Source organism: Pituophis catenifer, unplaced genomic scaffold (assembly GCF_029215685.1).
Source record: "Pituophis catenifer annectens isolate HBS135680 unplaced genomic scaffold, rPitCat1.0.hap2 SCAF_16, whole genome shotgun sequence".
NCBI lineage: Eukaryota > Metazoa > Chordata > Lepidosauria > Squamata > Colubridae > Pituophis > Pituophis catenifer.
The window spans coordinates 2862886-2876499 of NW_027256896.1; the positions used below are offsets into that span (position 1 = coordinate 2862886).

General features: G+C 39.9%; 1 protein-coding gene across 5 annotated transcripts in view; it reads left to right on the forward strand.

Moving 5' to 3' along the window:
- The first annotated feature begins 2672 nt into the window (after positions 1-2672).
- RBBP6 (RB binding protein 6, ubiquitin ligase) overlaps positions 2673-13614 on the forward strand; it is a 29133-nt gene continuing 18191 nt past the window's right edge. For 3 of the 5 annotated variants that reach the window (XM_070955331.1, XM_070955332.1, XM_070955334.1), the window contains exons 1-3: positions 2673-3341; positions 5867-5966; positions 8622-8658. In XM_070955331.1, the coding sequence (XP_070811432.1) occupies positions 3176-3341; positions 5867-5966; positions 8622-8658 (303 nt within the window). In that variant the 5' untranslated portion in view covers positions 2673-3175. Of the gene's footprint in view, positions 3342-5866; positions 5967-8621; positions 8659-13614 lie in introns of those variants that run through there. The other 2 variants (XM_070955336.1, XM_070955335.1) reach the window with 2 other exon arrangements.

Below are 13614 nucleotides of genomic sequence, written 5' to 3' on the forward strand. Positions count from 1 at the left end.
GCTGCCATAAGAAGTAGCCTGCAGTACTGCACTCTAACCATTGCGCCACTGTGGTTCAATGGTCTAAGAGCGCTCCCTTTGTGATGGAGGAGCAGTTGAGATCAGTGCCTGGTGAGGATCAGGTTTCCCACACCTCGTTTCTCATCTCACCTCACCTGGGCCTCACGGACTTCATAAATGACCTAGGTTGGAGAGAAAAGGCTGGAGCCAAGGGCCCAATCAGCCACTGCTCTGGGCTGTTTGGGGAAAGCAGAGCAGGGTACCATCACATTTGGGAGCCACGTTCTAATCTTCCTCATGTGGTGTCCTTGGAACACCTCCTCTCTTGGGTAATTATCGGGGAAAATAGGAAGAAGGAGTCCTGCGTGCATTGCCTGGACCTCTAATAATAAAAGCAAGATATAAATTTAATAAACTCTATTTGTCACAGATAGGATGTGCTGAGATGGCTTCTCCAGCCCCCACCTTAATTTGTAAATAATTCCTTTGGACAAACCGCCTGTCTTAACGTCTATGGAGATTCTCAGTCATCCAAGTCCTGGTTGTCCCAAAGGTGCCTTTTCAAAAGGCAACTGGACTTTCTGGTTTTTCTTTGAAAATGTTTCACATTGTCATCAGAACCGAAGAAGCTTCTTGGATGAGAAGCAAAATGTCTTCAAGGGAAAAAGTTGCCTCTTGAAAAAGCACCTTTGGGACAACCATGACCCAGATGACTGAGAATCTCCATAGACTTAATAGTGGCTTGTTCAATAAAACAAATCATAGCTTAGTTCAGGGGTCAGCAACCTGTGGCTCTGGAGCCGCATGTGGCTCTTTCACCTCTCTGCTGGGGCTCCCTGTCACTCAAAATATGCATCACAACCGTCAATGTGTGACACCCGCCAGCACGCAATTATTGAGCTTTTCAACCCCCGGTAGGCTGCGGTGGGTTCTAAAAATTTTTACTATCGGTTCTGTGGGCATGGCTTATTTTGTGGGCGTGTCTTGGTGGGGGTAATGTGACTGGGTAAGCGTGGCCAACTTTTTTTTTTTTAACTTTTAAAAGCATTTTTTCTACAACCTTAACGAGGTTGCAGAAAAAAATGCTTTTAAAAGCCTCTGTCGATCAGGCAACTCAGCTGGGATCGCCAGAGGTTTTTAAAGGCATTTTTTTCTACAACCTCTTTGACTGAAGGTTGTAGAAAAAATGCTTTTAAAAGCCTCTGATGATCCCAGCTGAGCCGCGCGATCATCAGAGGCTTTTTAAAAAACTTTTAAAAGCATTTTTTTCAGTTTGTAGGTTGTAGAAAAACTGCTTTTAAAAGTTAAAAAAAAAAGCCTCTGATGAGGTGGGCAGGGTAAGCGAGCGGCAACTGGGCGGGGACTGGTTCTGGGGCATGGCCAGCCAATGTTCTTACTGGTTCTCTGAACTATTACAAATTTTTACTATCGGTTCTTGTGAACTGGTGCAAATCAGGAGCAACCCACCACTGCTGGTAGGCCAACTATGGCTAAATCCAAGAAAAGAGAAGTTTCAGAAGAAAACAGAACATTTAATTCAACTACATATGCTAGTTTTGTGGCCGCTCAAGAAATAGTCAGGCACAAGAAGGGTTTTGTGGCTCCTGGTGTTTTCTTTTCGGTGGGAAATGGTCCAAATGGCTCTTTGAGTGTTTAAGGTTGCCGACCCCTGGCTTAGTTTTTCAGTTATGGTGAAATTATCCACTATTCATTCAGAACTGAAGAATGAGAAGCCAAACGTCTTCAAGGAAAAACCAAGAAAGTCCAGTTGCCTCTTGAAAAAGCCCCTTTGGGACACCTGTCTTAACCAACAGCAGGAACGCGGGGGCTTTCGGGCTGGTTGCAGAGGAAGGACAGCCCCCCCCCCAATCTCTAGCCCTGGAAAGCCCGGGGGAAATTCCTTCGCTCCCCGCGCGAAGAGCCCACTTCCACGGCTCCCTTGACAAAGGCCAAAGCCGTCAGATCCTCTCAGCCTCTGTTTCTGCCCCCCACCCACGCAGGCAATGGAGACCCAGGTTCCCAACAGCCAGCGGTGCAATGATGCGCTTCGAAGGAGGTTTTGGACGCGGGTCTCCGGCTGCCAGCAGGGCTTGCACCGCTCTCCGACGGGGAGCGAAGGTATCGAAGGGGGTCTTGAAGGCGGGAGGCAGAGTCCGGAGACCCCCGCCAGAACATCGCGTCGCCCGAGGGCTCCACGCAAGACCCGCGGGGCTGTTTTGGAGGGTTAGGTGGAGCCGGGCTGCCTCCTCCGCCGGCCGATGCGCTTCCTCCAAAGCCAGCGGACCGAGGAACCCGCCCCAAGGGCTGTGAACGGGAGAGCATCCCCACCACCCAGCCCGCCCAGGTGGCGCCTCTGCGGTTCTGCCCCACACAGGGACGGTCTAGATGGCCTCTCGGAGCCCCGCTGGTCCGCAGGGAGAGCCCCTCGCCCGGGCGCAGCAGAGCAAAAGCCCCTCGCCGGAGACCGGCAGCCCAAAGCGTCGCAGCCGCACCGATAACCGCTCCGAGACGCTCCATGGAGCGTCACGTCGTTGCCTGAAGCCGCGGCCCCTTTAAAAGGGGCCGGGCCGGCGGCCGGTCACGTGCCTCCCTGTCAGGGGCGGGCGAGGAGGCAAGAAAGCGGAAGAGCGGCTTTTCTTCCTTTGTCATAATGCGCTGGGTCACGTGGGACCGCAGGAGCGCGCTGTGACGCCTGCGCACTCCGGTGCCTGGCTCGCCCTTTACAAGCGCGCGTTGTGCGGCCGGGGAGGGCGGCTGTTCCTCGCGCGCCCCGCTCTTCTCCCTCTCCCACCCCCCCCCTCCGCAGAGCCCTGCGGCGACCGGCTGGGAGACCCCGGAGCGAAGGCGGAGCTGCCGGAGCGTTAGCGAAGCCTCAGAGCCGTTGCGGCCGCCGTTGCGAGGAGGCCGTTGAGGCTGCGATCCGCCGAAGAGGAGGTGGAGGACAGAGGACGACGACGACGACGACGAAGGAGGAGGAAGCGAGACGAGTCGCTGCTGCCGCCGCCGCCGCCGAGAAGAGAGCGAGGCCGAGAGCGGAAGAGGAGGAGGAGGGAGCCGCCGCTTCCGCGGCCATGTTGGAGGCCTAACCGGCCCAGCGCCGCGCCTGACAGGAGCCGCGGCGGGCGAGGCGGCCTCTGAGGGAGCCCAGGAGGGGAGGCCCGCCCGCCCGCCCGCCATGTCCTGCGTGCACTACAAGTTCTCGTCGAAGCTCAACTATGACACCGTCACCTTCGACGGGCTCCACATCTCGCTCTGCGACCTCAAGCGCCAGATCATGGGCCGCGAGAAGCTCAAGGCGGCCGACTGCGACCTGCAGATCACCAACGCCCAGACCAAAGAAGGTAGGCCGGCCGGCGGGCGGTTGGGTGGGCACGTGGCGGGCGCCTCAGACCGGGAGCTGACGGAGCCTTTGTCCGCGAGACGGTTGAGCCGCCGGCGGTTCGGCCGAGGAGGCCCCGGCGGGGACGGGAGGTGGCGAGGGCGGCCCTGCGCCGGGCTTGGGGTGCCGCTCGAGTCCCGGTCCGCTTCTCCCCGCGATGGGCGCCTTCGGCCCGGCGAGTGGGAGTTGAGCGGCCTGCCTGGACGGTTCCTTCTGGGGCGCCCGGGACGTGGCTGGGCCGCCGACAATGTCGGCAACGATATATATATATTTCCCTAAAGAAAGCTGAAATCTGTAGGGAAAAAGAATGATCCAAAGTGAGGAACCCCCCCCCCCACACTTCAGGCCCTGAAGTTTTCCAGGAATAGCTCAGCTCAGTAACTTTGAGTGTTTTAAATGTATAAAGGATTCAGGATGATGTCATGAATAGGCCGAAGACGGACCCAAAATGCCATTATCGAGTGTATATATATCCTGTATAGATTCCTATCGGATTTACTTTTACAAATATTGTCGAGATGTGTTTTGGTGACACGAAGATTAACAGGCCTTTAACAGTGAGTTGGAGCTTAAATAAGAATTTCCGTGAATAACGTTTTAATTTTCTCTGTCTTGAAACGTCTAAAGGGATGAATATTAAAACCTGAATGTAAATAGGTTAGTTAGACAAATTGTCAGTTTGTAGGCTAAAGTAAAGTTGCCAGAAATGTGAATTGAAAGAGACTTTGGGATAGGACCAATTAAATCATTTCTCAGGTTTCACTATTTATGCTATACCAAATTCAATGTATGATTTTCAGTTCCCATTATCTATACAAACTATTTAGTTCATACAGAAAAAGTAGGAATAAACATTTACAAGGGAAAGGAAAGAAAACTGTCCAGTAGACAGTTTCTGTTATTCTTATATGGTGTCTTTAATTCTTTCTTCTGATTCTAAGACTAGAATTCTAAAAAAGGAATTATCTGTTTTATCTGTATTGGTATTTTTTTAAAAAAAAGACTAAAGAGATGCAAATATTGCCAGAGAGATGTAGCTGTTAAAGCAGGTATGGTTGCAAGAAGATATGCTCTTTAGCTGTAATTATTAAGTGTAAATGAATGGATTTGTGGTCAGACCTAAATCATTGTTAAGGAAAATACCTGTAACTTCCTTTTTCAGTTTCCTCTTTTAAATCAGACTGATGGTGCCAGGTCTTGGCTTCAAGTATGAAGAGATTAATATTAAGTACCTATCCTGAACATATCATTGATGATAAAGATTAATTTGAATAACTTCTGAACAATTATTTAAATCATTTAAGGTTTTTAAAAGTTGTTTTCTAATAAAAGCATTATTCAAAATAATTATAATGTATATAATCAGAATTTGGAAGTAGATTTAAGTTTTAAAGCTAGGTATAGGCTAGATATTTCAGTTATGTATTCTGTTTCTCAAAATCATTAAATAGATTTCCGTTCATAGATCATAAATATTAAAGAACTGTTTGTCATACTATGATACCCCATCATCAAATCATTAGGAGGCCCAATTAGAACCAGAAGTTCATGGGAGAATGCAGAAACACTCTGCTTACATTTGTTTCTTTTCTTATCACTTCTGCTTTTAAATCCGGACTCCTCCTCTTTACCCAGATCCATTCCAGTCACAAAATACTATTAAATTATCTTTGCCCCTTTCAAGAGAGGTAACTGACTAAATGATGCATTTTGCAAGGCTAATCTGCTCAGCAAATATGAAATGCAATTAAAATATGAGGAAATCTTTGATTTCTGTTATAATTTGTTTTCCCAGAATTCTGTAAGGATTTTAAACATCCAGCTTAATTTTAAATGTTGCTTTTAATTCATCTTATGTTGTAATTAGATATGCTTTGTTAAAGGTTTCAAGCGTTCTACTTCGTTAGTTTGGCTGAAGTAGATAATAGCAAAAATACAACTGGTATATATGTAAAGGTATAATTAAAAGATGGAATAGTTAAATGCGGAAGATTGATGAAGTTATTTTAGTTCTAGTGTGAGCAGCCATTTGGTGATTAGAAATACTGTACATTTTTTTTCCTCACATTGAGGGCTGTGATGAATGAAGTCTTTGTTTGGGGTAGGTGTATCTGCAGGACTGGTGTTAATGCTTCCATATTAAAATAATTGTTATATTTCTCTATTTTATTTCTTGGCATTCTGTGATTTCGAAGCTGTATGTCTCTTGCTTGTTGTCCATCACTCCCTAGATTACTGCGATGCACTATCACTTTCCTGGTGACAAAATTACCAAAACATCTATGGAAACTTTTAGGTTAAAATCCCTTGACGGTGCATTATGATGGCAACACAACTTTTTAATTCAATTAGTTATTTTTCATAATAGAGGGTGTTAATTACCCTGCCTGATTATGCCAAGAATTCCTGCGATTTGGTGCCTTACTGGGAGAAATTCTGCATTTCAAATAGGAATTCCTGCCAAGTGTATTTGTGTTTTCCTCCTAGAATATACTGATGATAATGCCCTGATTCCCAAGAATTCATCCGTTATTGTCAGAAGAATTCCTATTGGAGGAGTAAAATGTACAAGCAAAACATATGTCATGTAAGTGTTAAAAAGATTTTTAAGAAATAAGCTTGGGTTCTTATTTGATACTTCTTATATAAGATTTCTGTTGTCTTAATCTGTAATCACTATATCTTATCTTGAATATCCTCTAGATAGAATTGCTTTATATTTTGACTGTCTTAGTGACCATAGTTCAAACTAGATTTTTTTTTCTAATTTTAACATATATCTGCTAATTGAAAATTGTTTTAACATATATCTGCTAATTGAAAATTGTTGCCTATTTCAGACTCTATGGAATTAGCAACTAGACGCATGAACTAGTTCACCATAAGCAAATATTGCTGTGTTTAAATATAAAAAGGTAGACTATAGGAAAATTCCTTGGGACTTATTACCTAGAATAGGAGAAGCTCAGGATGTTTGGGAGCTTAAACTTCTTTGAGTTGAACTATTGAAATGAAGTTGTATTGATAAGAGCAGTGGAGCTCAGCATACAGGTGAATTTTGCCTGGGGGATTATTCTTTGCACCCTACCTGTATTTTAAAAGAATCCTACTCTGGGATCATACATATATAGTATAGTAGTAAGTTGCTCATAATAACGACCAGTGGTATAATTTGTGAATAGCACATCTAAGTAAAGAGTGGTGCGAGTTTTGTTAATTCAGAATCTACTTAGATTCTACTTAGATGTAGCGATGTCACAGTTCCTTTAAGAAAGAATACAAAGGATTCATATTTGTGCTGTCATTAGCTTTCAAGATGTAATCGTGGGCTGGGTCTTTAAATACATCCTAGAACATTGTTACTTATGATCTTTTGCTGCCCAAAGTAAAACCAGGCTTGTGTGCGAAAACTTACATGCTTCCTTTGTACTGTTAGGGTGCAGCTTCTATTTCTAAAAAATACTTGCTTTTGGTAGGCTGCAAGTTCTATAATATACCTTAAACATCAAGCACTAAAATAAAATTTAAAATAAAAATGAAGAATCGGAAATTTGGGTGGAGGTTAAATTTTTTAAAAGTTACTTTATCTTACTGTTATTACAGTAATTAGAAAATGTATCAGCTGAAAAGCTTTGAATCCTGGACATACAGGTAGTCCTTGATTTACAACCGGAATTATGTAAGTCATGGCAGTAGCTAAACAGGTCACCACATGACCATGCCTGATTTTACAACCTTTGTTTTGCAGCAGTCATTAAACAAATCAGTTTTCTTCAATGGGCATTTTTTGTTGAAAAAATAGTAGAATCAGTTCCCCCCCTCCCCCCCCCCAAAAAAAAACCTCCAACAAAAAATGATGGTTGCATGACCATGGAACGCTGCAAATGCCTATAAATGCGAGTTGTGTGGTCATTGGAACTCTGAAACAGGGTTATAAGTAACTCTGGAAGTCTGTTGTAACTTCAAACAGTTGTTGAGCAAGGACTACCTGCATGTATTTCGCCTAGTTCAGAACATAAGGGGGAATACTAGTTTCTGCTTACATCACTGGAATTGTGGTTCTTTTTAGAGATCTCCCTTACCTCACCTTATCTTGTATAAAAGTAGCTTTTGCTTCCATTTTTAAATTCATCATTTTAGCCATTCAGATTTAAAATAGAATTTAAATCTGACCATCATTTTGAATATTCCCTTGTTCTCATTAATTTAGGATTAAAATACAGCTTTCTGACTTTAGATGTCATGGGGATCTAAGCTTCATATAAAATCAGGAAGAAGGCCTAAACTCTTCATGACAATGAAAAAAAAGGAGTTGTGAGCCCATACAAATCATTGATACGGCAAGCAGCAGTGATTTCCCAGTACATTTGAACTAGAGTACTTTGTTGTCTAAGACAATTTTTTTACAGTACATCTTTAAGACATCTAAGATACATTCTTAAAGAGACAAGTCATAAGTGCAACAAAAACTTCCATGTGAGTGAGGCAGTTATATTTATAAACCTTTTATTTTGATAAGAATCATCAAGGTAATTAGCTTAGGTGGAAAATATTGTATGTATATAAAATTTATATGGAAATGCACGTTGATGGCATTTAAAGTATATACTGAACATCTGGACTACAAAGTGTAGTCATTTACTTTTAAAACTCATTATCTAATTATCCTTTCTTTCAGTTGAGTTCTTTTTACTTGAAAATATCCCAAATTTTGTCCCAGATTAGATTATGGGATTGAATAATGCATCAGAGTCGGGAACGACTAGAACATATGTGCGAGGGGAACCTTTACCTTTAATGCATCAGTATTGTAAAGAATATAACTTCTTAAATGTAAAATATTCAGGGGACCTATTTAAAGCCTTTTTTAAAATCAGACCTTTTTTCTTTATCGCAGAACTCATAAGTTTCACAGAAGCGTAGACACTCCTCTCAGGTGATGTTTTTTGACCCCCACTTTGAGTCCACACATCCTATCACTTTTCGGTCTGTCTAGTCAAATTGAGTGCCTTGCTTTTGGTGTGGGGATTTGGCCTTTTCCATAAACTTTGCATGTCAGTCTTAGAAAACAGGTATTTCTAGACGCTTAATGTTTCTTTAGGATCAGAGCCTTTGTCAAATAGGTTTTGGAGGAATGTTTCTTTATGTACAGTTTTAATATGCACTTTTGGTTTCTGGTGGTGAATTTCTCTTTCATGACAGTATGTTTGTTGTTTCTGACAGCATGTTTTCCCTTTTTTAGAAGTCGAACTGATCCAGTGAGTGGACCTTCAAAAGCAGTATGTAAAAACACAATCTCACACTTTTTTCTTCTACACAATCTGCTTAATTTACAATATTGTAGCAATAAAGTATTTTATAAATATTTATTTCCCACAGAGAACCATTGATACTGTAACTTACATTGTAATTTGATTCAGTATAGTAAATTGAGCAATGCAGATCATTTTAATGTGATCATAAACACTGGTGCAAAGTGACGCTCTGAATTGCATATTGGAATACTAGATTATTTACTGTATGACTTTGCGTTGTACAGATAATGTATGATCATTTATGGATCATGTAAGTTAAGGTTTGCACTGCTGAACATAATTATTTTGTTCTACATTGTGTGTGTCTCTAGTTGGTAGCTGTTTGTTTGTATAGGTTGTTGTGTGCTTTTTGTTTCCTCGAAATAAAAATATTTGGAGTGTATCTTTTTTTGCCACTATCACATTGTATCAACTTTTGTTCTTAATATTTCCATTAATGGTTTTTGAAGATATTTTCAAAAACTGCAATATATTAAACTTACCTTTTCTTCTTCAGATTCAATCATTTATTGAAAGGTCTATTTGTGCAATTAGATTTATACTGAAAAACACACTGTTCACATGTTTTGCTCCAGCAGACAACCTAGAATGTGAACTGCTATCCTAAGATCTGTATTTCCTACTAATTATCCCTGAGCAAGACATAATTAAAGTTAATCTTAGTAGCCCTCACACAAAAGAGATATTTTAGCACAATGACAACGCCTGTCAGACCTCTCCAAGGCCTATTCAATTAAGAAAAGATGCCCTTACTTGCTCCTTGGGTCATCACAAGTCCTTAAATTTTATTTTGTCATATAATAGTCTATTCAGTTGCTTCCTTCGGTAAGCTCTTGTTTAGTTACCATTATTGATCAGTGGGATTTTTTTCCTATTTAAATTCATTAAAACACACATATGGTCTCTGTTCCATTTTTAAGTTTGCTTAACATACTGTAAAGTTGTTTTATTTAGGGTTTATTAATGATACAGTTTGGCATTGCTAGATAGTTTTCTAATGTTAGAAAAGAGCAGTCTTGGTGACCAGTTAGAATATTTATGAAATTATGCTTATTTAAAAATATTTAGCATTCTTGTGGTATATAAAAACATAGTTCTCATTTGATTATTAATTATACATTGCATGTCTGAAAATCATTTTTGTTTACAACTAGCCCAAAACTAAATAATATAGCAGATTTTTGTGTAAGCTGCTTTTATTATTTTATAACTGGTCCTTTTTGCTAGCTTGTATAAAAAGTTATGTTCACAAATAAAGTTCAACTTTCATTTAGAATTGTGTGTACCTTGGCATGTCTATTGTACATCTTAATAGCTCTGTTTAAAAGTATATGGTTTTAAGCAAGCTTGCAAACAGCACTATAAAATCCACCAATTCAGAGACTGATTGCCTACAAACGTTTCTGTTATCTGCACTAAAGGAAGGATCAAAGTTAGAGACTGTCAGGCTTTGCAATACAGCTGTTTCAGGCCTACTTTGAAGCTAGGGTGCACCAAAAGAATGTTCATTGAATCAAGTAAAAGCTTTCCCAGCTCACACACCAAAATGCTGTAGTTTTGTTGAAATCTGTAAAGAAATGTTAGGGCTGGGGGTACGTTTTGTTAGGTCTGTGTGAAATTGTCACCTAATGGGCTTCTGGGAGGGGGGTATAGATAAGAGACTTCAGTCCCTACATGCAATCAGCCATTCTATAATCAGTTTAGAAATAGGTTGATTCAGAGTGGGGATCCTGGTGTTAGGTTTTGAATTGTTAGGATATAAATGGAGAATTAGCTGTTGTTTACTATGCTTGATGTTGGTCCATTAAACAGTAAAGACTCCTTTCATTGAACTTCAAATTCCGGCCACTACATACAAAAAAATCCCACGTAGTTCTTGAAAACATTAGACAGGTTTTGCTTTGTTTCAAACTTCTTTGCTGTAACCTACTGCACTAGAATTTACCATCCATAGCTGAAAAACCTTTTCTCTCTTTTTTTTTAATTAGCTAGGTGCTCCCACCTATTGTGGTGTTATGTATACAACTCATGCCTTTGCCAGGACCCCCCAGATCCTTTTGCAATGAGTGCATTTCCCTCATTTCCTAGGAAGACAGAATATCTGATACACATGTCTTTCTCTGTTCTCCACAAATGTAGACTGACTAACGGTGTCTCTCAGAAGCAGGTCTCCTGGCCTGCTTCTGCAGGGGAGTGAAAGAGCAGCATGGTGGCTGTTCATCTAGGAATTCCTTTTAAAAAAAAAAAAAATGAGGTGCCTGTTGCTATTTTCTTTCTGTAGGATACCTTTGGTCTGACATCTCAAATATATATGTATCATTTTAAATTTCAGAACCTTCCGTGCTACATGTGAAATTGAACCTAGTTTAATAACTAAAATCTTAGCCATTTTGAAGAAACATTTTGAGTCATTTAGGGGTGTGTGTGTGTGTGTGTGTGTGGTCTTGACCAGTGTTTGACTGCTAGTGTGCTTTGTTTTTTTCCTGTTTTCTTTCCCCAATCTATTCTTTATATTTCACCATTTCCACAAGAGTCACTGAATCTTGAAAGGTTTTTAGATATAGATAGGACTACTATACATATAACCTTTTTCACATAGTACATGCATACCTGTATGATTTTACTAAAATTTGTGACATTCACATAGTTGAACTAATGCTGAGAAAAATATAAATACATGATCATCAGACAGCTAGAAATATGGTGATTGTGTCTAGGAATTTCTCATAGTATAGTTGATAAGACAGAAAATTCTTTCTCTGATTTTAGTGTTTGCAGTATGCTCTGACATTAGGTACAAAATTTGAATCACTATTTGTGAGTACAGTGACAGATTCTCACATCTGTAACAAAACTCAGGCTCAATGAGTTTTGAGCCTGGATGAATGACATCTCAGTTGAAACAAATCTTGAAAGGGTAAGAGCATTAAAGAAGATAGAGGGCTACCAGTATTAGCAGACATAGATTCACATATTTCTGTTATTCTAATGGGCAAAACGCAATATTGATTTATTTCATAAGAGACAATTTTGTCTGTAATCTGTTTCAAAGAGGACTAGACAATAGTATTTGTTGTTGTATTCAGTCATTTGTTTCTTGTGGCCCAACCATTGGTGTCCAGTTTATCTATTTCATATTTCTTACCTTATAAAAAGTTTTAGCATCTCACATATTATTTCAAACTCCATTTTAAAAAAGATTTTAAGTGTTATTTAAAAAGCAATACTTCTGATCCGCCTCTGTGGCTATTTATATAGCCCAGGGAAATGCTTCAGAATGAACAGGAAACCTAAAACATACATTTACTACATTACAATCTGCAGTTGAAATTTACCTGACAAACTTATATACTGAACATGTAGTCCACACTCACATGATTTCTTCCATATGATGTAGTCACCTCCTGGATCTCTTCCATATGATGAAATAATAAGGAAGAATGTATGTTCAATGTTGAATAAATGAGGCCATAATTTTTATAGAAAACCAAATGGGATTGATGAGATATGTCTGAAGGAATGGCTTGCAGCACCTTAAGATATACCTGGGTGGTTCTCAAGAGACTCCTATGTAGAGCCAGGTGTAGATGCGTGTGCTGCTACTGCCCTGTGGTGGTTCCACCTTTAGGATTGGCTTTTTGTGCTGGATCTGGATGGCAGCTGTTAATTTGCATACATAAAATTATTGTACTGTCCCCAGAGTTGCTTTTTGTGAGTTGGACAGCTATACAAGTTTAATTAGTAAATAAAAGCAAAGGTTTGGTTACTTTGGGCAGGCATTAATTAGAATTGAGTTTTAAAAATGTAATTTCTGTGTGTGTGTGTGTGTGTGTGTGTGTGTGTGTGTGTGTGTGTGTGTAATAGGCCTACCAAACTCTGGCTTTATTGACATTCCTAAAGCCCAGTCTTGATATACTTAACTCAGAGTAGTGATCTATGTTTTTTCTAAGTGAGGAGCTAGAATCTCATAATTACGACCTGTCTGTACACGTGAGGTGCTTTTCCATCAGTAGTAGTTGGCATTCAATCATACATGCCTGTTTGTGGGTCATAACATGGTAATCATCATCATGGACATAACTTTTTTTTAACAATGGCGTAATTTCATGACTAGAATTGTGACATGTATCACATAATTGCAGGTTGTCTGATTTAGTTCTATGATTGACTCTGTATGATAATTAGAGATTGCATAAGGCTTAAGTTAGGACTGGTAAAAATCTATTTTCCTGGTTTTTTAGAACCTGGAAAAAAAGCCCTTGTAACTCCTATCTTACATACTACTAAGTTTAGAAATGTACTGATAAAAAGAACATGGAATATATGTATTTTTAAATTGTTCATTTAAATACATATATATTTATTTTGCACATTAATTTCAGCATCTTCTATTCAGTACTACTTCTCACAAACATCTAAGGGATCTGTCATTGTTATCAGCATCCTGATGATTTTTTTTTAAGTACAGCATCTATCATCTTCAAAAGCTTTGAATCACTCAGATTTTTAACACATCTAAATGAAAATGTCTATAAATATGCTCTTTCCCACAACATGTTTGAACATTTTTACATTCACTTCTCCCACAGCATACATTTACATAAAAATTGAAGGTTTTTAACCTTAACCTACTTTAATATTTATTGTAGCATGTTTTTACTTTGAAAAATGTACACTTGTTTATATTGGTTATAAAACAAAGCCAATGATGAAGTTATTAGGCGAATTGGATATCCATCTTATTTTTTTACAGAACTGAATATTATATATTTGATTGCCCAGGCCATAGAAACAAATGATACATTTCGACTAAAGAATGTTTTTTTTTTGTTTTTTTTTTTTGAAACTCCTCTGTAAAATGTAGTTTCAGGCTAAATCTTAATACCACAGCTGAGGCTAAATATGTTGGCTACATTTTGA